The following is a 25,600-nucleotide window of genomic DNA, read 5'->3' as shown; positions in this document are numbered from 1 at the left end:
AGCTGTCTCATCCAGTTTAAGCCAGTTTAGGTTTTCTTGAGATTAAGACAGTGTTGATCTGCTTCCTGACACTGTTCCTCAGGGGCTGTTTGTGAAATGTACAGTCAGGCTGACCATAGCTCATTGTACAGTCAGACTGCCCACAGCTCATTGTGCAGTAGGACTGAGTACAGCTCATTGTACAGTCAGGCTGTCCACAGCTCATTGTGCAGTAAGACTGACTACAGCTCATTGTACAGTCAGGCTGACCACAGCTCATTGTGCAGTAAGACTGCCCACAGCTCATTGTACAGTCAGACTGCCCACAGGTCATTGTACAGCCAGACTGCCCACAGCTCATTGAGAACCTGTGTTTCAGAAGGAGATGTTTGAAGACCTTGCCTGTCAGAGTGCTTGCTGTTTTACCACCTAAGGCCTACTCAGACCAAGAAAGCACTTAGAATTGTACCTGTCTGATTCCTTTAATCCCAGCACTCAGGAGGCAGAGGCAGGCAGATCTCTGTGAGTTTGAGGCCAGCCAGCTCTACAAAGAGAGTCAAGGACAGTCAGAGCTTGTTATACAAGAAACCCTGTCTTGAAAACAAAGCAACGAACAAACAACAAGAACCCTGACACCTTTGGCCTTCCACGTGCATGCACATCACTTAATGTGAACACATACACCACACACCTACTCAAAGTATAATATGGATCTGTCATAAATGTAACTAGGTATCTTGATTATAACTAAATTTCAGCTTATTTCTCTAGCTGTTACTCTGCGTTATGCATATCCGTATATGTGTGTTATTATGCTGTTTTGGGAGAAAGACCTTTTGAGGCAGATTCTCCACATGAGCAGATTTTCATGTTCACCTTGAACTCCTGATTACCCTGCAATTCCTAAGCCCTGAATTGCAGGCACCACCACGTCCAGATTTTCTTCCTCTCTACTTTTCAAAATGGCAAGCACTCTGTCATTGGGCTACTTTCCCAACTCCCTCTCCTTTGTGATGTGAAGAAAGATTGAACTCAGCTTTGCTAAGCAGTGATGTTTTCAATTTTGTAAGCTAGTTTTTCAGAGGCAGAAACTGTAGTTCAAGCCAGATAGATTAGATGGATGGATGGATGGATGGATGGATGGATGGATGGATGGATGGATGGATGGGTGGATGGATGGATGGATGGATGGGTGGATACATGGATAGATGGATGGGTGGATACATGGATGGATGGATGGGTGGATACATGGATGGATGGATGGATGGATGGATGGATGGATGGATACATAGATGAATGGATGGGTGGATGGATACATGAATGGATGGATGGATGGTTGGATGGATGGATGGATGGATGGATGGATGGATGGATACAGAGATGAATGGATGGGTGGATACATGGATGGATGGATACATAGATGAATGAATGGGTGGATACATGGATGGATGGATGGATGGATGGATGGATGGATGGATGGATGGATGGATGGATAGAGCACACTTGTGTTCCTTCCAGCAGTGTGGCAGAGCACCCTTGTTGCTTTACTCTTCAGTCTTTGATGTCAGCATGAGCAGCTAGCTGCTCACTACCTCCCTTGCCACTCATATTCGATTTGTGAGATAGGTTATCTTCACCTGCCTTTTGTTTTTTGTTTGTCCCCATACTGGGTATTGAATGGAGGCCTTCATTCTTGTAGGCAGGTGCTCTGTCAATGAGCTACATCACAATCTCTCTTTTTACTTTTGACCTTGAAACAGACTCATCAAGTTGCCCAGGCTAGACGTGAGTCTGTCTCAGGCTCCTGAATAGCTAGAGTTACCAGCCTGTGTTATTACACCTGGATCTTTGCTTTATGCTGATTTTTTTTGCAATGGTTAAAAATACTTTAATTCCATTTTTTCTTATTACTTAATTTGCGTACTTTCCATCCCCTTCCGGCTGGGTTTTAAGAGCTGTGTTTGGTGTGGGGTGTTTGCTGCAGCTACTCGTTCCCAACTCCCTTTGCCTTTGAACTTTATGGTGTCTTTCACTATGAATTTTCAAAACGTTTTTGTGCCACTTCCCATGTCCTCTCCCGCTCTGCTAACTGGGGTCTAATGAAGGCTGGCCTTGGTCTCTCCAGAGGATGACTTTAAACTGCTGATCTTCCCGCCTCCACCTCCCAACCACTCCCAAACACCACCTTGGCTTGTCTTTTATGTGATACTTTAGCACCTCACGAATGCTGGGCGAGCACCGTCCTAGCTGAGCTGCATCATCAGTGGGGTATGTCGGAATCTCACAGTTAGAATTCTGTTCTCTCGTCCTGGTCCCCTCACCCAACCTGAACAGGTTCAGCCACAGGCCACTCAGAAGTCAGAGCATGTGTCAAGACAAGACACACCATATTGTCTCTTCCAGGCTAGTCAATTCTGAGACAAACAACCTTTCTAGACATAATAAAACATCACTCCCCGTTGCTCTTCCTCAGCGTCGGCACTTAGATACCTTCATGAAAACAGAATCATCCATCGAGATCTGAAGCCAGAAAACATCGTTCTGCAGCAAGGGGAGAAAAGAGTGAGTGGCCTTCCGGGGCTCAGGGCATCTCAGGGGCAGGTGGGCCGCTCTGGCCCACGTGAAAGGCGCTTTGGAAGCTGCCGCCTGTTTCTGTATCTCCCTGAGCCACTCTGGTTCTCTTAAGAACTTTTCTTTTTTTTTAATTCTTTTTTTTTTCTTGAAACAACAATGTAGACTGTTCTTGCTGGCAGATTGAGGCAAGCTTAGATGTGTACTGCATTGACGTTTTATTTTCTCCAGCTCTGAATGTAGCACATTGTTAATTGCCTAAGTCATGGGAGTCTCATAAGGGAAGTGATGTTTGTTAATCCATGTCCTCCCTAACCTAACACTTCCTGGAAATAGACTTTTCCTGTTTGACTTGAGCTGAAGTGAGCTGACATTGGCCGTGGATGTGGCCAACATGGTCCAGCTTGTCATCACACACGAGCTATCTGTGGCCCTTCTTCTCAGCGGCTGCCCTGCTCAAGTGTGACCATAGCCTCCTCATCGGCTTAGATGCCATAGTCTTCAACCTGAGGTCAGCCGTCCCTCCTGGTACAGCTTCCCTCACAATTCCCAGCCCAGCCCAGCCCATCACTGTGGCAGGCCCATGGGACAATCATTCTTCCAGTAATTCTGGATATTTCCTGAGCAGGGGCTGGCCTGGTCTCTCACATTACAAATCCAGGCTTAGTGAACCTGAGGGCTGATACCTAGGTTCTTAGTTGATTGGTGGCAGACCAAGAAAAATATCTGCCCAACATTTTTATAGTGCCCCAAATCTACCCTGCTGAGGGCACTCTCCCGTGAATGCCGTGGCTCTAAGATGTTTAGGGACCAGTGTCCTTTGGGAACTCAGGAATGTCTTTGCTCTGATGGCAAACTGCCTGAATATCTTACAGCCTTCAGATTTCTTCTCCCCACCCATCCCCACCCTTTTCTTTTCCAGTTAATACACAAAATTATTGATCTAGGATATGCCAAGGAGCTGGATCAGGGCAGTCTGTGCACTTCATTTGTGGGGACCCTGCAATACCTGGTAAGAAATGGGGCTCAAATGTTTGCTTCTCAGTCTCGCTGATGTTTATGTTTGTGTGTCTGTCTGTTCTTCCTACCTGTTTCTCGGTCTTTCTGGATCCATGGATATTTAGAATTGATACTTTACTTGTGAGTGTTTTGTGCCCTCTGGAAGGATTTAGTCTCTGCTCTGATGTGAGAAGGGCTATGCCTGTGTGGCTTTAGGAAGATCCTGGAACCTCTCTGTGCCTCAGGGTCTTATCTGATTATCTGTAGAGGCTGAGTTTCTTGGAGAGAGAGTCTCGGGACCGGGGAGGAAGAGGTGGGGCTGTGATTTCCCTTCTGTGTGTGCTGGGGTCTGAATTTGTGGAGCATTATCTAAGCGACTCACTCATCAGGAGTAGTGTGTGCCAGGGATTGCACCCAGAACTGGTATTACAACAGGAAGAGAGAGAAACATTTTCTGCTCATCAAGAGCTTAGCATTTAAGGAAAACCAAAACAGAACAGACATTTGTTATCATGATGCACACAGATAAATCAGAAAAACCATTGTCTTGAGTGGCACTGATTAAAAAAAAAGAAAGGCACATGGTGTCCAAGGATGTATACAAGGAGCACCTAGCTAAGTCTGGGCCTAAAGGTGAAGGGCTAAAGTGGGAGATGGCTGTGGAAGGAGAGGAGAGGAGAGGAGATGCTGGCAAAAACGTAGCACATTGGAAGGTACAGTAGGGTGACTGGGGCTCAGAAAATAAAGACAGTGTCTAGGAGTGAAACTGGGGAGAAAGAAGGGACAGATTATTACCCCCTTATTTTCAACCACTACGTACATCCTGCTACGTACTCTCTGGGGTCTTCAAAAACTCAATAGCAATTAAGTGAGGTGAACCCATGCTCTGTCACTGGCAAATCCTAGTCTGGCTCCAGGGACTTGACCTGACTAGGGGTGGCAAGGGAATGAAGCAATGGCTGACTGACAGGCAGGAGTGTTGTGGTTGGGTGGGTTGAGCTCGCTGATGGAGAACTAACAGCACCTCTGAAGCTCACTGTGTTATAACAGACTAGGTTATTCACGTGGCGGAACAAGGAGGTGGGGTCGAGGAGATGGGTTATAACAGAGAGACTAGGTTATTCATATGGTGGAACAAGGAGGTGGGGTCGAGGAGATGGGTTATAACAGAGAGACTAGGTTAGTCATGTGGTGGGACAAGGAGGTGGGGTCGAGGAGATGTGTTTAGGGTCAGCAAATCTTCACAGGAGCAGTCTCTGTAGAGAGGAGCAGCCCTTCAGCTTTCAGTGTTGGGGGAAGGGAACTATAGTGCACCTTTTCTGCACACACTTGTCAGCATTCATTCTTGGATCCCCTAGGAAAGCTCTGCCAGCTCTGATCCTCACCCCTGTGGGGAGGGCTTTGCCATCTCCCTGTGGGTCTGAGGCTGTGGTCCTTGACACGGCAGTGCCCACACCAGCAGCACACATTCACTCAGATTCCCTCTGTATCCCACTCAAGGCGCTAAGTGAAGCTGTCCACTTGTGAGAATTAATGTCAGCCATGGCCGTGCCTAGAGACTGAGCTAAATTTTAGTCCAAATCTCTCCCGGTTTCGACTCCCTGGCCCTTCTGTGCGTCTTACCTGTCCATCTAGATCATGTATGTTCTTTTCCCCCAGCTTACAGTTTTTCTGGCATGTCCCTTTCTGTGCATTTCCTTCAAGTCTTCAGAGCCCAGTTCTTGTCTTGCCCTGGGCTTCATCACCCTCCTGGGTCATTCGAGCTCTCCTAACCTGGGCAGCAATCGTGCATCTTGGTTCTTACTGCTTGACTGTAAATTTCCCATCTCATTTATGGCTATATATTACTTGATTCAGGGTTACTTGGTTCAATATATGTGCTATACATTTGATGTCTACAAGCTGATACTGTTTTGTCTGTTGGACATAGCTTATCTCTCCCTCTTTATACAACACCCAGAGACTGGGTAATGCATATAATCTTCAATAAGTCCCCGAAATACTACCTCATTTTTAAATGGGGGAAAATTAAATAACTGTGAAATGCATAATTGATTGACTCTACCTTGAGTGACCCCTCAGGAGCCTGACTCCTCAGTTCTCCTGGCATGGCTCCTCATTAGGATAGTCTCCTTGTGAATATGAAGTACAGAAAATCTTAGTCACCTGCAGCTGAGCCTGCTCATGTTTGTCTCCTCGCACTTGTGTGGGCCTACTGTGCACTTGCGACGATGGCAGTAGGCTGACTCTGTGAGCGGACAGCGTTGGCACCCACCCGTGTGTTTCAGGCCCCGGAGCTTCTGGAGCAGCAGAAGTACACCGTGACTGTTGACTACTGGAGCTTTGGCACCCTGGCCTTCGAGTGCATCACTGGCTTCCGGCCCTTTCTCCCGAACTGGCAGCCTGTGCAGTGGTGAGTGGGCCTGGCACTGGTGGGAGGGCTGTGCCCAGGGGACCGTGAGCCCCAGCCCCATGTCTTGTCATTCAGTCCTTTTCCGGTCCCCAGGTTAGGCTTGCATGGTCTGTGGTCTGTTCTCCCTTAGGACCCAGGCGAGGCAGTTCAAGCTTTTCAACCTTGAACAAGAGCAGTTGCCAGCTGTTAAGTGTATCACCAGTCTAATTAGGTCAGCCTCAAGGAGATGGTACACTACAGACCATGGTGTCACCATGCATTCACATTGAAAACGTTAGTGAATTATTAGTAAAGAGAACAGAGGTGTACACATGGCATGTAATGAAGGAATATCTACAGGTGTAGTTAAACTTGTCAACAGTAAGTCTTCGTGTAGAAATATTTTACTTAAAGGTAGTTTCTGGACTAGTAAGAAGTTCACATGTTTAAGTTTCAAAAGAATAAGAAAATATAGTGAAAAGATTGTCTCATGAAAGTTTCCATACCGCCTGGCCGGCCTCCCTCCGCAGAGGCACGTGACAGCCACTGGTCCGGGTGCCTTGTGGATGCTTAGCCCTCCCCACAAGTTGCACTTGTTTATCTGTTTGGTGACATCCCTTCTGCGCTCAGTGGTGTGACTGAGCACTGTTCTGTGTGGGCCTTGTGAGCACTTGACACCAGAGTCTCCTTCAGAGCAATTCACTTAGCGCGCGCACGCACACACACACACACACACACACACACACACACACACACACACACACACACACGCATGCACGCACGCACATTCATACTTTCCCTGGAATCTACATGTGCTGTACAGATTGCCCCACATTAATTCTGTAGTATTTTGGAAGATACAGAAGTAATAAAAAGTCCAGAATTTGGTAGCATATATATTAAAATTAGAAGCTTTCTTTTTACTTAGAAAATAATCAGCTATAAGCAGATGATCTGGAGACAGTCACTGAACATCATTTCTGTCCGTCTTAAGAGAGTCTAGCTCCTTATAATGCCCTTTGGTATAACCGCTTCTCTGCTCACACAGAACATGCTGCGTGTCTTCCTGGGCTCTGGGAGGTCTCTGGTGTTCTACTCAGTCACTGTGGTGTAGTTCATGGCTGGAAGACTGAGCGGTTTGTAATTGTGCTTCTTAAAATAACGCCACAAATAGCATCCTTGTAAAGCTGTTGTTCAGACATAGCTATTTGTCTAGTTATTTATACATTTGTGTGAATAGAATTAAGAGGCTTTTAAAGAGCACACACATTTTAAAGGCTTTGATGTATCTTATGCCGCCTGCCAGAAAAGGTTCTACAAAAACATGCTTCTGCAGGCGCGCGCCAATCTGACCTTCCCCTGTGCCATTCTCAACAGTAATGTCTTCATTTAAAAAGAAAAAAGACAAGTATTTACTCCAAGAAAAACTCTGTGGCAGAAGATGACCGTAACTTGTGGCCCTCTGCCTCCAGTGGCAGAAGCTGGAGTTACAGGCATGTGCTATCACACCCAGTTTTATTCAGTGCTGGGGGATGGAACCCAGGACTTTCTTGCATGCTAAGGCAAACACGTGACCAACTGAGCCACATCCCCATGAAACTATTTCTAGTGAGAACTGAAGCCTGGCCTTTGACGTCACTTCTAGAAGAAAGGTCTGGGTGGTAGCAGTGGAGGCTGCTCCCCAGTTAGACCCACATGTGGGCAGTGCGCAGACGCAGAAAGCTCTCAGGAAAGCTCACTGCTCTACAGTAACTGCTTACCCATCAGGCTTTGCTCTTTCAAGCCTGTGGTTTCTGAGATATAAGAATTGGGTACTTAGTTCATAGTCACACATTATAATATAACCAGAAAATAAAATAATTTTAAATTATTTGTAACATACTGATTTTAGTTAACCAAGGGATTAGTTATTTTGTCTGCAGTTCAAACGTCAGCTTTTTCAAATTGGTGGGCTCTGTCTCTAGACTGGAGGAGCGCGTCACAAATGTTGAACTTTTCTCTGCTTATAACAAGTTTGTCTAGAACTGAAAACACCCTTACTGGCCAGCATCTCCACAGATGTCTGTGTCTATGAGATGTCTTTAGTGGACAGCATCTCCACAGCTTGTCCGTGTCTGTGAGATGTCTTTAGTGGCCGACATCTCCACAGATGTCTGTGTCTGTGAGATGTCTTTAGTGGCCAGCATCTCCACAGATGTCTGGGTCTGTGAGATGTCTTTAGTGGCCGGCATCTCCACAGCTTGTCTGTGTCTGTGAGATCTTTCCCCTAAAACCACCCTTACTTGGCTGTCAAGTTTACTGGAGCCCCATAGGATCCGGGAGCCCCGTAGGATCCCTGGAGCCCCATAGGATCCGGGAGCCCCGTAGGATCCTGGAGCCCCGTAGGAACCGTTCTGTGGACTGGTTATGAGAAGCCCTTCTCCTGGACTTTGAAGGTTTGGTGACATTGTCATCACTCAGATGACAATTCGCGCAGTCAAGCAGTATATGCATTGCTTACTGCAGCCATTGATAGTTTTCTGCTAGCAGACTGTGCTCTGTTGGGGAACCATCTTGTGTAAGTTAGAAGCTGCAGAGAGCCTGAACTCCTCCATCAGTTCCTCTCAGAGCTGGATGCCAGCAGCCTTTGCCGTGCACACAGACCGCGCCTTCCGTCCTTCTGCCTGCCCTGCATAGAGCACTCACTGTCTGCCCACTGTAATTGTTTAAGCTAAAGCATTTTGTTTTATTTGAATGAATCCTTTTTTAGGAGGATGTATTTGGACTTTTACATACTAGAAATTATACCAAATTTTGAGCCCTTCATTCTGTCCTTCATTAGTGTGTCTAACATTGGACAGCACATACTCAGACTAAAAATAATTTCACCACATGGGGTCACCCCTGAAACCACAGGAACTCTGGCAGAGTACTTGGTCATTCATGAAGCATTATTCAAATTTAAGTTGTCCTTGTTACCAAGAAAGTTGGAAACCACTTGGATTTAATTTTCCCCCTTCCAAAACTACTTAAAATACTTTTGGAACAACCCTATGTTAAAAAATCTAAAAGCTCATTTATTCTAGAAAAAAAATGTTAGCCATATTCTTTTAAAGGGAAGTATGGGCCTGGTAGGTAGCTAAATGGTAAAGGCACTTGTCCCCAAGCTTGACAATCTGAGTTCTAGCTCCAGAGCCACAGTGGTGGAAGCTGTCCTGCACTGGCTGGTTCTGTGTGTCAACTTGACACAGGCTGGAGTTATCACAGAAGGGAGCTTCAGTTGGGGAAGTGCCTCCATGAGGTCCAGCCGTGGGGCATTTTTTCAATTAGTGATCAAGAGGGTAGGGCCCCTTGTGGGTGGTGCCATCCCTGGGCTGGAGGTCTTGGGTTCTATAAGAGCAGGCTGAGCAAGCCAGGGGAAGCAAGCCAGTAAGGAACATCCCTCCATGGCCTCTGCATCAGCTCCTGCTTCCTGACCTGCTTGAGTTCCAGTCCTGACTTCCTTTGGTGATGAACAGCCATGTGGAAGTGTAAGCTCAATAAACCCTTTCCTCCCCAATTTGCTTCATGGTCATGATGTTGTGAGGAATAGAAACTGACTAAAACATGTCCTCTGAGGTGCATGCCATAATGGCAAGTATGTGCATGCATATACACGAGCACATGTAAGTAAATAAATACTAAATAAATGTCATTTCAAAATGAAGTAAAGTACATGTGTGTTTATTTTACATTTCAAATAAATGTGATGAATAAACAATGACCATGGTTCAGAACCCCCAAATTGTCCTCTATCCAAGCATGAGAGCTGGCCTGGCCCGTGTCTCAGCAGTTAGGAGCTCTTGCTGCTCTCCCAGAGGACCTGGGTTTGGTTCCTGGCACCTGCAACAGGCTGGCAGCCCACAGGAGGCATATATCCTCCTACACACACGCGCACGCACATGCGCACACACACACACACACACATACACACGCGCGTACACTAGTGCAATTGAAAATGATTGTTTTTAAATGAAAGCTGGTACCTGATGACTGAGGTGCAGAGGGACTTAGAGAAATCGTCCAGAGCACTTGGCCACCCACGCAGCACTATTCAGACTTAGGTTGTCTCTGTTAACTTGTCCACATAGAGGTCAACAGTGCTTCCTGAGAACTTAGGATGAGAGGCCATGAGTAAGCCTGCTCACAAGACCTCACTTGGGCAGCCCTGAGCACATTCTGTTTAAATGCTGTGGACTGAACCAGGGCCCACTCATGCTGGACTCACCGCCACTGAGCCAAGCCTCTAACCACAGTGCAGACCACTCAACAAATGCTTGGAGAAGCATGCTAGCAGCATGCTGACCATTATTTTCAAAATGTATACAGTTGTAAGTGACATTACACATGTAAACCAGGTACTTGCCACTGAGTGACATAAAGAACATCTTAAATTGACACCTACAGGCACTCCAAAGTCCGGCAGAAGAGCGAAGTGGACATCGTTGTTAGTGAAGACCTGAATGGAGCAGTAAAGTTTTCAAGTTCGCTACCCTTCCCCAATAATCTTAACAGGTAAGGCCATGGGGCATCAGTCTTAGAGATCTTTTTCTTTTCTGTTTAGAAATACAGGTTTGAGGTAACAGCTGACACTTTTCTTTTTTTAATTTTATCTGTTTGAGTGACTGTGGGAGCCAGAAGAGTAGTCAGGTGCCTCGGAGCTGGAGTTAGAGATGACTGTGAACTGCCATGTGGATGCTGGGATCCACACATAGGACTCGTAACCTCTGAGGCATCTCCAGGCCCTCAGATAACTTTTAAGTGGATATCGGAACACCATCCTATGATTGAGAACTTGACCAGTCCATCTCAACATTAGACATAGGATAGATTACCATATCTCATCTCCCTAGAAGTCTTTTTTTATTTTATTGTTTGGTTGGTTGGTTGGTTGGGTAGGTGGTTGGTTGGTTAGGTGGGTGGTTGGTTGGGTGGGTGGTTGGTTAGGTGAGTGGTTGGTTGGTTGGGTAGGTGGTTGGTTAGGTAGGTGGGTGGGTGGTTGGTTGGGTGGGTGGGTGGTTGGTTGGTTAGGTGGGTGGTTGGTTGGTTGGTTAGGTGTGTAGGTGGTTGGTTGGGTAGGTGGTTGGTTAGGTAGGTGGGTGGTTGGCTAGGTGGGTGGTTGGCTAGGTGGGTGGTTGGTTGGTTAGGTGGGTAGGTGGTTGGTTAGGTGGGTAGGTGGTTGGTTAGGTGGGTGGTTGGTTGGTTAGGTGGGTAGGTGGTTGGTTGGGTGGGTGGTTGGGTTTTGCTATGGTGGAGATGAAGTCACTGGCTTTGTTTTTTGTTTTTGTTTTTGTTTTTTTTGTTTGTTTGTTTTTTGTTTTGGTTTGGATTTGATTTTTTGAGACAGGGTTTCTCTTTGTAGACCTGGATGTCCTGCAACTCACTCTGTAGACCAGGCTGCCCTGGAACTTGGAGATTCACCTGCCTCTGCTCCCAACTACTGGGATTAAAGTCCTGTGCAACTCCCTTCTGCTGGAATCCCTGACTTTGTTCATGCTAAGCAAATGTTCTACTAGTGAGCTACATTCGCATCTCTTAAACTATCTCTTTATTAAATTCACAGAATAATTTATGTTTGTCTTATTGTTCTTATTGATCTTGTTCTAGTTTATTTTCTGTTGCTTTTCTATTGCAATGATAAACACTGTGGTGGTTTGAGTATGTTTGGCCCAGGGAGTGGCACTCTCAGGAGACATGGCCTCATTGGAGTGGGTGTGGCCTTGTTGGAGTAGGTGTGGTCTTGTAGGAGTGGGTGTGACCTCATTGGAGTGGGTGTGGTCTTGTTGGAGTCGGTGTGGCATCGTTGGAGTGGGCGTGGTCTCGTTGGAGTGGGAAGTGTGTCATTGTTGGGGTAGGCTTTGAGACCCTCCTAGCTGCCTGGAACAAGATGTAGAACTCTCAGCTCCTCCAGCATCATGCTTGCCAGGCATGTTGGTGCACACCTTTAATCTCAGCACTAGGGAGGCAAAGGCAGGTGGATCTCTGTGAATTCAAGGCCAGCCTGGTCTACAAAGTGAGTTCCAGGACAGCCAGCAGCTGGGATCCCTTTGTGCCTAAGAAATGTTTATAATACTCCAGATATGTAAATATATAAAGTATATAAATCAAGCATCTACTGATAATAAATCATAAAGAAATTTTTAAAAAATCCTTTCGTGTACATACTTTTTAAAGATAAATATTACATTTTATTAAAGACATTAAATTAAAACATTCAGATATTAAACTTATATACTAATGAGATTAATAAAATATGTGCTTCATTTACACAAATAATTAAATCTTGGCTGAATTTTTTCACATTTTCTTTATATGTGTGTTAACACATATGTACACACAGAGGCATGGTGCTGATCAGGAAACCACGGAGATGGACAAGCAGTCCACCCAGCTCTCGCAAGCATTGTCAAAGCTTCAGGGTCACTGTAAGGTTTACTGGGATGACCCTGTTGGAAAGGAGAGGACGTGATCCTAAGCTGTTAGCTTGTTTGGAAATGTCTATATATTTTCTCTCGATTCACTCATTTTCATTCCCCATAGTTAATTTGGTTGCTACCATGTGTGTCATGTTGAGACACACTCAAGCCTGTGCTTTCTTTAAAATACACGTTTGTATGTGCTCATGTTTGTGTGTTCGAGTGTGTGCAGGCGTGTGTGTGCTCTGGAAGACGACCTTGGTTCTCACTCTTCAGGTACTTTTTAAGATAGAGAGTCTCTCACTGGTCTGGAATTCAACAAGTAGGTTGAGCTGGCTGACTCCTCAAAGATCCACTTGTGTGATATAAGCATTTCTTATGTGGACTCTGGGATACAACTTAGGTTCTCGTGTGTGCACAGCAGGTGCCTCACTCGAGCTGCACTATCAGCCAAGGCTGTGCTTGGGGATCTGCACACCAAGGCAGCCTGGCTGTGCTTCGGGATCTGCACACCAAGGCAGCCTGGCTCAGGCCTCTCTTACCTTTGCTCCTTTAGTGTCCTGGCCGAACGTCTGGAGAAGTGGCTGCAGCTGATGCTCATGTGGCACCCGCGGCAAAGGGGCACAGATCCCCAGTACGGTCCCAATGGCTGTTTCAGAGCCCTAGATGACATCTTGAACTTGAAGGTGAGAGCTGAGCCGAGGCAGCAGCTATGCTCCCTGGTGGGACATAGCAGTTTTTCCAAGGAAGGGACACATAGCAGGTCGTGGACCACTTGACTTTGTGAAGGAATTCAAGTTCCTCTGACGCTTTGGGCTAAAAAGAGGACAGAAAAAATGGGACTCAAACTAGCCCTTCACCAGCAAGTTTGTGGGTGAGGATGGGGGGGTAGCAGAGGGTCTGACAAACCCATGAGCCTTTCGTAAAGAATTTGGTCTTCTGGGATAGTGAGATGGCTCATCAGGTAGAGATACTTGTGGCCAAGCCTGGCAACCCGAGTTCAGCCCTACAACCTACATAATGGCAAAGAGAACCAACTCCTTCCGACTGTCCTCTGATCTCCACACATGAGGTGTGGTGTGCGCATGTATGTGCTCTCCTCTCCTAATATGCACGTGTCTCAGTTAGGGTTTTACTGCTGTGAACAGACGCCATGACCAAGGCAACTCTTATAAGGGCAATATTTAATTGCGGCTGACTTACAGGTTCAGAGGTTCGGTCCATTATCATTAAGGCAGGAGCATGGCACCGTCCAGGCAGGAGCTGAGAGTTCTATATCTTTATCCAAAGGCAAACAAGAGAGTACTGGATTCCAGGCAGCTAGGATGAGGGTCTTAAAGCCCACATCCACAGTGACACACCTGCTCCATCAAGGCCACACCTCCAAATAGTGTCACTCCCTGGGCCAAACATATTCAAACCACCACAGCATGCAAATGCACAATGGAAATAAATGTTAAGAAAATTTCTTTCCAGTAACATGTGGGTTGTGTTGCAGCTGGTTCATATCTTGAACATGGTCACAGGCACCATTCACACGTACCCCGTGACAGAGGATGAGAGTCTGCAGAGCTTAAAAACCAGAATCCGGGAAGACACAGGGATCCTGGAGACAGACCAGGAGCTGCTGCAAGAGGCAGGGCTGGTGCTGCTCCCCGACAAGCCTGCTACTCAGTGCATCTCAGAGAGCAAGGTGAGGCCTGACTTCCTGCTTGCCCTGTTTCCCTCTGACTTGCTCTCCTAGGAGACTGTCAGAATTCCACGTTACTACTCTACTATGACAGTCGTGTACAGTGACACCGTGTACACAGTGCTTGATGGGTCAGAAATCCCAGGTGGGTCGCTGAAAGACACGAATCATCTCATACTCAGTTTGTCACTTCCAGACCACGAATACTGTCTTCTGCTTCCATTGCCAAAATCATGTTCTACTCATGTTCTAGTCGACCAGAGCTGCTTATGACTACACAGCTATGCACCTGTGCTAACCCCATCGATGGGTGGAGCAGTTATGGAGGCCACGTCCACATGTTAGACATAGCCTTTGCACAGGGAAGTGTGATATTCAGGTCACAGGAGAAGCGAGCAGAATAACATAGAACATGATGTGAGGTTCAGATAGAACGGCCAGGAGAGAAAGCAGGCTGAGTCACGTGTGCTTCTCAGGCTAAGGTGACACCCTCCACGTGCAGGCGGAGCTGCTTTAAGACCAGGTAGCTAGGAAGGAAGGGTGGGATCCCCAGATCTCATTGTTTTCTTGTCCCTTTGCAGACAAATGAGGGTCTCACGTTGGACATGGATCTTGTTTTTCTCTTTGACAACAGTAAAATCACCTATGAGACCCAGATCACCCCCCGACCCCAACCGGAAAGTGTCAGCTGTATCCGTAAGTGCATCATTTATTAAAGTCCAGCAGTTGTGAAAACCTGGGTTTGGTTCTGAGTGCATAAAGCCTTCTTTACTTGGGATGTGCAGAGAATAGTCCAGGCCGGGCATCGGTTAACTGCCTCCCCTAGAGGAGTGTGCAGAAGTTAAGAAACACCACTACCTCTGTGTCCATTTTTGAGGTTGCACTTGTATTTCAATAGCTAATGTGCATTGATGGGCAAGAGGGTCAGGAGCTCAGCCACTTAGGATGTTCAAGACCAGCCTGGGCTACATGAGGCTCTGCTTCAAAACAAAAATTATATTAATGTATGTACAGGATACAAAAAGAGAATACAAAGCCTCAAAAGATACCCAAAAAAGAATACACAATGAAAAGTAAAGACTCGGGCTCTAGTCCCTAGCCAGGAAGCCCGCCTTCTGCAGAACTGCTGCTCTCAAGTGCTTGGGTACCCCTCTCAAAGAGATGATGGCACAGACATGGAGTGTTCTATGTGCCCCTCCTCACCCAAGTTGCTCATTCCATCTTCCTTGTATTGAAGAGCTGCATGGTGCTCCATGATGGCTGCCCAGTGCTCCATTGCTTGTTTGTTTGGTGAGCCCCTTACTAACCTATCCCTGTTCTCAGCCAAAGAGCTAATGTCTCAGAGATCTCCCGGGCTTCTTGATTATTTAAATATCTTTAGTACTTCTGGCTAATGCTGCATGTTAAAGTGCTTGCTTAATTTATTTATCATTGTTGGGGGTCATATGTGCCACACTAGAGGTGTGCACACATAGAGATTAGAAGACAACTTTGGAATAAGTTCTCTCCTCCTACTTTCAGGTGGGTCCCAAGGATTGAACTCTGGTCACTAGGCTTGTGTGGCAAGAGCCATTCCACCCAATGGTGTACTTTCATATTTCATGTAAATTCCATACAACCTTTACTGGACTTTTTGGCTATTTCATGGGTTCTCTTTGTTTTGATCCTTCTCCAGTCCTCTTCTTCCACCCTTCCAACCCCCTGACACTAGGTAGGAGAGAAAAAAGGAGAGAGGGGACAGGGGGCGATGATATTGTCAGACTACTTTATGGCGGTTAGGGATATTGATTTCCTTGGAACAAGTTTGATCTTCCCCATCAGAATATTTAATTTCTTCTTTTCATCTTTTCACACATGACAACTTGACAAACCTCAGCCAACAGTAACCAACTGGCCAATCAGCCAACAGTTCCAACCAACCAATCAGCCAACAGCTCCCACTGCCCCCACCCCCTGCGGCTCTAGCATTTATATATCCTCTGAAAAGTCCCCCTCATTCCAAATGTCACACACTCAGGAAAAAACTATCTGCAGCTGGCAAAAATTACACCCCTGCTAGATCATGAGGCAAATCATAGTCAGCTGCTGTGGACAGTCTGAAGCAGTCCTGCATCCATACCTGGGATTAAAAAAACCCAAATTCTCACTATATACCTCAACTGTCCCGACAATAAGAGCTTCTATTGAACATATATGGGTGTGTGCTTGTGGTCTTTTTCTGCATTGCCCACAGCACAGGCTGACCTTGAACTGACTGTGTAACCTTAGCCTGCCTCAGCCGCCCAAGGGCTGGGATTGCAGGAGCACATCACCATCAAGTCAAATGGGAAGCTTTGTGTTGATGGAACACTGAAATGCTTAAACTAAGAACGAACCACAATACCTTGTAAAATTATGTAACTGTATAGCGATAATTTAACTTCTAAAAATACTAGCAATGCTGTGGGGCAGGGTGTGGCTCCCTGAGTTCCTCTCTGACAACTGTTTGTTTCCAGTTCAGGAGCCCAAGCGGAACCTCTCCTTCTTCCAGCTGAGGAAAGTGTGGGGCCAAGTCTGGCACAGTATCCAGACCCTGAAGGAGGACTGCAACCGGCTGCAGCAGGGACAGCGAGCGGCCATGTACTGCGCCAGGCTGGCTTTACCTAATATATTTTAAATTGCTTGTTGGCCTGACTAGAGAGGTGGCTGAGGCAGGCGTCCAGAAGCAACTCTCAGGGAGAGTTGTCATCTGGTGTGGATGACAGGAGTGGTTGGGTGGGCTGGGGTTAGAGAATGGGGCAGGAGTGCAGAACTTGGGTCTGGGCAGCTCAGCTGCGTGGCATTTGGAGCTTGAAGAAACTTAGTGAGCCTTGGGTTAACAATGCTGATTACCTGGAACTTGCTGATGGCTTCTCCAATCAGGACAAACGTGTTGAGCCTAGGTGTAGAATTTTCCCTAATTCCAACTTTGATGGAGACCTTTATGTGTGGCGCAGACAAGGAAATCGTCCTTATGTTTCTGAGAGGCTGTTTTGGTCACAGCACGGCTGCGAGCGATTAGTGGAGGCTCCCTTGGCAAAGCATTTTGTACTACCCAGGAAGTGTACTTAGATGCCAAGTGTGTCCCAAGGTTCCATCTCTATCTCTTACCGTCTTATCGCAGGATGAATCTCCTTCGGAATAACAGCTGCCTCTCCAAGATGAAGAACGCCATGGCCTCCATGGCCCAGCAGCTCAAGGCCAAGCTGGACTTCTTCAAAACCAGCATCCAGATTGACCTGGAGAAGTATAGAGAACAGACAGAGTTTGGGATCAGTGAGTGCACTCTGCCTGCGTGACTGGAAGCCACCTCTCTCCTCCCGCCTCTTTCTTTCTGAAGTTTCTTTGCCTTCTTTTTTTTCCCCCCCACCCACTTCTTTGCCCTCTTATAGTTCAGTTTTTAACTTCTGTTTTAGTTTTATGTTGTTTTTGGTTTTCATTTTTTTTTCTTTCCATTTTTCTTCCAGCATCAGATAAACTGCTGCTGGCTTGGCGGGAAATGGAGCAGGCTGTGGAGCAGTGTGGGCGGGTAGGAGACTCACCGGAGCGAGCGAGCAAGCGAGCGAGCGAGCGAGGGCTCTGGGCTTCTGCTGTGGCTGGAGCTTTGCTCTTCCGTCCTCCACTCCCCTACCCAATACTGGTTTGAGCTGCCGTGTCAAAACTGAACATTTCCTCAACACATCCTCTGACCCTAACCAGACTTGCTGGGCGGACACAGAGTAGTGAGATGCAGAGAGTCCCGCTGCGCCGTGCCCAGGCCTAAGAGCTGGGCAGAGTTGCTCTAGATTTAGGAAGGAAGCCGAGTGTCAGGTGCCCTTGGGAAAGCCACAGCCTCCTGCTCCCGCCTCACGAGCTTTCCTCCTAAATTCGTGGAAACATGAAATCTGTAAGGAAGAAGGGTGAAGCAGAAGTCTCAGGATAGTATACTTTTTCAAACCCCTCTTCACAAGGTTAGAAAAGTGTGACTTGGGGCATCATGCACAGATCTGAGACCCTGCCTGGCAGACCTTCGCCCACTCCACTTCTGTGCACTGGACAGGCCCTTCCTCTGGACCTTAGGATCTAACTGTAAATGAGACCTAATAGGTAAATGCTTACCTAAAGGTATACGGACATGAGGCCAGCCAAAGGCTCAGTGCTGAAGGTGCTAAAGCATGATGGCTTGAGTTTGATGCCCAGAACCCACGTTTTAAAAAGCCAATGATAGCATTACCTGTAATCTCAGTGCTCCTACCGCAAGAGAATGGCTAGAAACTCAGACGCCACCTACTCTGGAGCACACAGTGGGTCAGAACCAACAAGAAAGACTTGCCTTAGAAACCCAGAGCAAGATACTCCGCTCCTGAAAGTGTTCTCCAACTGCCACACTTACAAGCACCGTGGTGCGCAGATGCCAGCACACACACACATGCGCTTATGCATACAGGCCCAGTGATACATCTTATTCAGAGATGATCGTCCTATTTATAGTTCCTTTTGTGTAATTCTGAAGAAGGGTATCTTCCTCGCCAGTTTGACAGTCAGCTTTAGCACCTGCTTTTGGTAAGCACGGTAAGAGAAGACAAAGTAATAATATGCATTGGGCATCTTCGCTGCCACATGCTGAGCTTACTCTATTGGTTTTAACTCTGCAGTTAAGCCCTATTGACAGTTTGTTTCTAGAAGAGGAAACTGGCTTACAGTTAAGTAACTTCTGAGGGTCTCAAGGCTAGAAAGTGGTAGCCATGAGATCCGAGTTTGGAACATCTTATTCCTGAACCCAGTTCCTTCTAGCCAGTCAACTGAGAGTCTCCCCCGCTGCCTAGCACGTCTGTCCTCTCAGGATGCCCCTTGTCCATCAGTTGGCATGAGCACAGCTTTCCCATCAGGAGAACGACGTGAAGCTTCTAGTAGAGCGGATGATGGCACTGCAGACTGACATTGTGGACCTACAGAGGAGCCCGATGGGTCGGAAGCAGGGGGGCACCCTGGATGACCTGTGAGTACAGCCAGGAATGAACAGCACTGTCCCCCAGAGCACACTGACACCCTGCAGAGTTCCAGGAGGTTCTGTGGGGTGTATGTTCTAGTGAATCACCTTGCCACAATTTCTAGGATAATTAAGGAGCCAGTTGATAACTTTTTTTTTGTTTTTTCGAGACAGGGTTTCTCTGTGTAGCCCTGGCTGTCCTGGAACTCACTCTGTAGACCAGGCTGGCCTCGAACTCAGAAATCTGCCTGCCTCTGCCTCCCAAGTACTGGGATTTAAGGCGTGAGCCACCACCGCCCAGCTAGTTGATAACTTTTAAAGGCTGTAAAACACACACACACACACACACACACACACACACCCATGTCTGTGGCAACATATGTCCCTGCTCAACCAGCTCGGCCCTCTAGGTATGGCTCCCAGAGGAGGAAGTAGAACTGAGGGAGGAGCCTGCTGAGTCCAGGAGTTTGGCATTGTGTACAAGAGGAGTCAAGGCACTAAACAGATCCATCTTGCCTGGAGACCCTAACATTGCAGCCCTGTGTGCTAACAGAGGGCTCCAGGCAGGTGGGTCAGTTTAAGGGCCCTGTCACCTGAAGTGATTGGTGTCCCCTGAGGTTCTTCCTAGAATTCTTACGGTGAGAAATCTGAAAACAAAGAATTATTTGTTCTCCATTGTATCTCATATACTAACCCTTTACTCTCTTCAAGTTTCCAAATGAAAATCTTCACTTTGTGTGCATGTGCATATGGATGTCTATGTGTGCAGGTGTTCTCTGTTTCAAAACAGGGTCTCACTATATAGTATTGACAGACCTGGTACTTGTTAGGGAGTCAAGACTTGCCTCAAATTCACAGAAATCCTACCTCAGCTTCCTGAGTATGTGTGCAACCAAGATCAGTTAGAGCCTCCTTCTGAGGCTGTCCCAGCCCACCAGTGTCAGGAAGAAATAGGCATTCATGTCTAGCTTTGGACTTACGTTTTTGAGGGCAAGTATTTTCTTGGTCAGGTCTAGAAATGATACCTTGAGTCACTGTTGTAGCTAAGCAGAGGAGGAATATGATCTCTTAAGTTTATTCCTGTTTGGGGCATTTGAGTTTTATACATATTACCAAAAGTGGCAGGTTTTTTTTCCCCATTGAGAACATATGACCAGTAGTCTGAAAAGTAGTGATTCTTCTGGCAGGAGTTAGCAGGCCAGCGCTTTTCATGTTCTTGCTACGTCTTCACTGTGCCCCTTCTCTTCCAGAGAGGAACAAGCGAGGGAGCTCTATAGAAGACTCAGGGAGAAGCCAAGAGGTATCTGATCTGACCCCAGCCCCAATTTGTCTTGTCTTTGAGACATTGGTCTCCCCTGGAGGCCAGTAGCAGGAACTATGCCACTCTCCTCTGCAGACCAAAGGACAGAAGGTGACAGCCAGGAAATGGTACGGCTGCTGCTTCAGGCAATTCAAAGCTTCGAGAAGAAAGTGCGGGTGATTTATACACAGCTCAGGTAGGTGCTCCCTCTGCCCTTCCAGGACAGGGTGCAGAATCAAGCAAAGCCAAGGGGCAGATGGCTGCCCTTGCTCAGCTCTGATTTGCCCGCACAGTGAAGAGCTGATCATAATTGGGAGCATCTCTGTGCCGGCCTAGAGCTCTCAGGGGTGTGGCTCTTTCATTCCTTACAGTAAGACCGTGGTTTGTAAGCAGAAGGCACTGGAGTTGCTCCCCAAAGTAGAAGAGGTAGTGAGCCTTATGAACGAGGATGAGAAGACCGTGGTCCGGCTTCAGGAGAAGCGGCAGAAGGAGCTCTGGAACCTCCTGAAGATCGCCTGTGTGAGTGACTTACTCCGGCCTCTTGGGTCTCCTCCCCCATGCGCTGCCACCCCCTCCAAGGAGGGACAGGCAGGCCCTCAGCTGTGGTGCAGTCAACACTGACCTGTGACATGGAGTGGGCAGGGAGACTTCCTGAACGGAGGGTTTATGTGAGGTGTTTTCCTGTAATTAATTAGCACAAGTAGCTCCAGACCGCAGGCATTGTTCTTTCAGAGCCTCAGAAGCTCGAAGTTAAGAATCCAGTTGTCAGCAAAATGGTATCCCCTCTGGTGGGTCCAGGGCAAAGCCACCCCCACCCCACCGCCCTCTCGAGCTTCAGTGGCGCAGGCCTCCTCGTCCGTATCTGTGTCTTCAGTTGACATCAATGTCTCATTTGCATGTCTCTTACAAGACATTCAGGGCTAGAGATGCATCTCAGCGGAAAGATGTTTGCCCCGTATATAAAACCAGTACCACCTGGGTGACTCTTATACATTACCAAGTCCTGCTGCAGCACAAGGTACAACCTTGGCTGTCTTGGGAACACAGCCTCTTTGTGCTCTCAAAACAAACTTCTCAGAAGATGTCACCTCAGTGATGCTGGTCTCTTCTTAATCACTGCTAATTTCTTAGCTCCAGTATCAATAGTCCCAGTTATGTAAAGTTTTCGCTTTAGTAGTTCTGGTATCTTGTTAATCACAGCTGATACTTCAGCCCCAGCTAACCAGAACCACAGAATCTTCACAATCAAAACAACATGGCCCTGATAAGAGTCTTTAATCATCCCTCTGAAATTTCACAAGCCAGGCCCCCATCTTCTGCACTGTTCTCAACATGATCTTCCAAGCTCCTACAGAACATTCCATAGAGTTCTTAACAACCAGTGGTTCTTCTAGCTCAAAGTTCCAAAGTCCTTCCACAGGCCTTGGGTTCAGACCCTAGCAACACATACACACGCGCACACACACACACATACCGCACATACACACGCACACACACACACCCCACGGCTAAGCAGAAGGTTGCACACTTATAATCCCAGCACTTGCTGAGACAAGAGGATGATGAGTTTAGGCCAACCTAAGCGCTGTCTCGACACCTTTCAAGATGTTAGTGGGCAGATAAGGAGGTGGCACGGTGGCACACACTTGTGATCCCATCACTTGGGATTCTGGAGCAGGAAATTCAAGGCTAGCTAGGGCTACATAGTAAGAACTACCTCAGATAACAAAATAACCTCAGAAAGAGCAAGAAAAGGAGATGGCTTATTACAGAAGCGAGAAACAAAAATGGTGCTTTGTAAAGATTCTAAGACTGGAGCATCTCCATAGGCCAAAGGGGAGGACGCAGCGCCCTGAGGGACTCACAGCAGCAAGCTCACACTTGTGCTCACTCCAGAGAACTCAGGGAAGTCAGAATCCAGAGCACCGTTGCTGGGTGTGCCTGGGGATGGGAGTTGGGGGATATTTCCTGTAAGCAAGGAGGGGAAAAGGGAAATGGAGATAACCCATGCTGGCTTGTCTGTCACCTGCATTCATGAGTGTCCAGCAGTCTGCGGGCTGTGGTACGTGGGGAGCTGGGTCTGGCATCCACTGTAACCCAGTGAGGGTACTGACCTGGACTGGAGAGAGAACATTCTAGACTGCCAAAGAAGTGTAAAACTGGTGTGCAGGAGTGGTGGCCTATGAACTCAGGGCAGGAACCCCAGCTTCCTTGGAAGTGAGGGAGCAACCAGAAAGGCTCCTACACAGTGAGCTAGAGTGATCTGAAGAGTGTGTGCTGACTGCTGGTAAAACCGGATTGGAGCAGCACTTGTAGGGCTTCATTGAGGATAAGACCAAATGCAGCTAGCCCTTATTCTTTTTTTTTTTTTTTAAAGATTTATTTTATTTATATGAGTACACTGTAGCTGTACAGATGGCTGTGAGCCATCATGTAGCTGCTGGGAATTGAACTCAAGACCTCTCCTTGCTCCAGCCCGCTCGCTCCAGTCCCACTAGCTCGGGCATAATACACTGTAGCTGTCTTCAGACACACCAGAAGAGGGCATCCGATCTCATTACGGATGGTTGTGAGCCACCATGTGGTTGCTGGGATCCGAACTCAGGACCTTCGGAAGAGCAGTCAGTGCTCTTACCCGCTGAGCCATCTCGCCAGCCCGCCCTTATTCTTATAACAAAAGCACTAAAGGGTTCCTTCTTCCATTCCCAGTGAAGACACTTGAGGGAAAAAATACTCAGAAGGTAGCTAGAGACAGAAAGCCGCATTGTCAAACCTTAGCACCAAGAGACAAAGGCAGTGCATGGAAGGAGTTAAGAACCCTGTGAGGGGTAGGCTAGCCTGTCCGTATGGATGAAGCTTGCATGCCTAGGATGGAAACAGAGGAAGCAGGTGTCTGGCTCTCCCCATAGGTGGTGCAGCAGATGGGTGCAGAACAGTCCAAACCTGCTTGCTTAAGAGGCTTGTTGAAGGTGGACCTTGGTGGTTAGCCAGACTAGGGACAGAGGGAAGCAAAAGGGACCCCAACCTGAGGGCTGATATTAGGGCCATACAGCTCTGGCAGCAGTGAAGAGAGGATCAGGGGCAACAAAGAGTGTATGAGGCAGCCCAACCAAGGAGAAGCCAGGGGATCAACTGGAGAAGTGGCTAGAGGTGCTAAGGAACTGGCTGCAGGATCTGGTCCCTGGCTGCAGGCAGGAGAAGGTGGCCAGTAGCCACTGCCTGGGCCTCTAGCTGAGCAGGGCTAGCTGTAGCAGCCCTGTCATCCAACACCTCGCATTCCTTCTTAGCTACCCCACAGGTAGTACAGTCGTTATAATCTCTTTATGTATCTTGTTAGAAAAAGAGTGAAAACACCTTCCTCTCCTTTAGATTTATTTTATTTTTAATTGCGTATATGTGCATGTGTCCACATGTGGGTATGTGCACATGAATTCAGGTGTCTGAGAGCCAGAGGCACTGGGTCTCCCAGGAACTAGAGTTATAGGCATTTGTGAGCCACCTACTGTGGGTTGCTGGGAACCCACACTTAAGTTCTCTGCCAGAGCAGTATGCACTCATAACCACTGAGCCATCTCTGTAGCCACTGACTCCACAATATGCTTGGCTTTCTATTGTTGTCATTCAGAGCAAAGTCCGAGGTCCAGTGAGTGGAAGCCCAGACAGCATGAATGTGTCCCGACTTAGTCACCCTGGTCAGCTAATGTCTCAGCCTTCCAGTACCTGTGACAGCTTACCTGAATCAGACAAGAAAAGGTAAGCTCTGTTTGAGAGTGCCAGACATCATGTTCAAGGGCACCCAGGGAGACTGGGAATGGACGCGTGTGCTTGTTACCAGTCACTTACGCCCTAGGGTCTTGTCTGTGCATCTCTTTTTATGTTTATCAGGATCTGTGGACCGAGACATGTTGTTTCATTCTGCTCCTACAGTCTCTTATCACTTGCCAACTAGTTTCCCTGTCCAAGAGTTGGATTACCAGTTGCCTAATGAGAACACTTGTTAGTCCTGTTGTACATGGACGCTAATTGTTCTTTAAAACCCACTTCAGGGTGTGCCCTCTTTGTCACACCTTAGTCCCTGGCTCTCTCCCTCCCAGGGATCTCCATCTAGAGCAGTGGTTCTCAACCTGTGGGTCTCATCCTCTTTGGGGGTCACTAACAGATATCCTTCATATCAGATATTTATATTATGGTTCATAACAATAGCATAATTTCATGGTTGGGGATCCCTACAGCATGAGGAACTGCAACAAAGGTCCCAGCATTAGGAAGGCTAAGAACCAAGGATCTCGTTAGTGGCTGGGCTCCTCTTCCCACCCAGTGCCTACCTTCATCGTCTGTTCACCTCTTTTCCTGTTTTTCTTCTTTTTAATTGCTGTGCGTATGTGAAGGTGTGCCACGGTGCACTGTCAGGGTCTGAGGACAACTGGAGGACGCTGGTTCCCTCCTTCCACCATGTGGGTCCTGGGGCGTGAACTCAGGTCACCGGGTGTGGCAGCAAGTGCCTTTACCTGCTGAGCCCTCTCTCCGGTCTTTCCTCTTTCCTGACAGACACTATAGCTCTTCCCTGGCAAGGCTCTTGGCTTCTCCTTTGCTTCCTGACTCTAACTTCTAGCCAAGTCTTCTGTTTACCCAGAGTCACATTCTGACCAAGTCATTTGGCCAAGAACAGTAGGTTTCTTCTCCAGTCTAGATCATGTTTAAACTTGTAAGAGTTTATGAACACCTCAGTGTGGTTCTTGGGTTAGTCTGTTGTATCTTACAAATAAGCTAGTCCAACCTGAAGTACCAGCAACAACAATAGCAATTCAGGTACAGGGTCCTACTGTGGACCCTCTGAGGTGGGGTGGTACCCAGCAGTCCTTTGACTGGTTCTGCAACACACTTAAAAAGACTTGCCTTTTGACAAGGCAGGCCCTCCTCCCTCAGATTGTGTTCTGGTGGTTTCTCCCTGTAAGGCACACTGCTCCCCATCCTTCACACTCACTAATGGCCCCATCTTGGGGTCTTTGTTCAGCTCCACTGACATTGCTCATATCTTCTGCATAGAGTTCCCGATGGTAAGTTTTTAGGAACAGGAAGGAGGTGGGTGATGGCCTACAGCGAAGTGTGGGAGGGATAAGCTGACTGGTAATGGGTACAAGGTCTGTTTGGGGAGATGATGAAAGTTCTGTAATTAGACATAGTGATGACTACGCAACTGTACATATGCTGAAGCCATGCATTTGGGTTTTTTTTTTTTTTTTTCCCC

At 47.4% G+C, this 25,600-nt stretch overlaps 1 protein-coding gene and 1 long non-coding RNA gene across 2 annotated transcripts in view; one reads left to right on the top strand and one right to left on the bottom strand.

Annotated features, from left to right (window-relative positions):
• The window catches only part of Ikbkb (inhibitor of nuclear factor kappa B kinase subunit beta), a 54,825-nt gene that overhangs the window by 25,539 nt on the left and 3,686 nt on the right, over positions 1–25,600 (top strand). The window contains exons 6-20 of the mRNA XM_031339262.1: positions 2,453–2,541; positions 3,473–3,562; positions 5,838–5,962; positions 10,367–10,474; positions 12,932–13,061; positions 13,874–14,068; positions 14,647–14,761; positions 16,561–16,684; positions 17,208–17,359; positions 17,551–17,612; positions 18,952–19,061; positions 20,303–20,352; positions 20,449–20,548; positions 20,724–20,871; positions 23,978–24,105. Of these exons, the coding sequence (XP_031195122.1) occupies positions 2,453–2,541; positions 3,473–3,562; positions 5,838–5,962; positions 10,367–10,474; positions 12,932–13,061; positions 13,874–14,068; positions 14,647–14,761; positions 16,561–16,684; positions 17,208–17,359; positions 17,551–17,612; positions 18,952–19,061; positions 20,303–20,352; positions 20,449–20,548; positions 20,724–20,871; positions 23,978–24,105 (1,726 nt within the window). The remainder of the gene's footprint in view (positions 1–2,452; positions 2,542–3,472; positions 3,563–5,837; positions 5,963–10,366; positions 10,475–12,931; positions 13,062–13,873; positions 14,069–14,646; positions 14,762–16,560; positions 16,685–17,207; positions 17,360–17,550; positions 17,613–18,951; positions 19,062–20,302; positions 20,353–20,448; positions 20,549–20,723; positions 20,872–23,977; positions 24,106–25,600) is intronic.
• LOC116069016 lies at positions 12,122–17,470 on the bottom strand. Its single transcript, XR_004109799.1, has 3 exons — positions 17,195–17,470; positions 12,918–13,191; positions 12,122–12,405 (listed from the first exon to the last, which is right to left on the bottom strand). It is a non-coding gene; the product is annotated as an uncharacterized LOC116069016 (long non-coding RNA).

Source organism: Mastomys coucha, unplaced genomic scaffold, assembly GCF_008632895.1.
Source record: "Mastomys coucha isolate ucsf_1 unplaced genomic scaffold, UCSF_Mcou_1 pScaffold22, whole genome shotgun sequence".
Lineage (NCBI taxonomy): Eukaryota > Metazoa > Chordata > Mammalia > Rodentia > Muridae > Mastomys > Mastomys coucha.
This window is presented reverse-complemented; position numbering and strand designations above follow the sequence as displayed.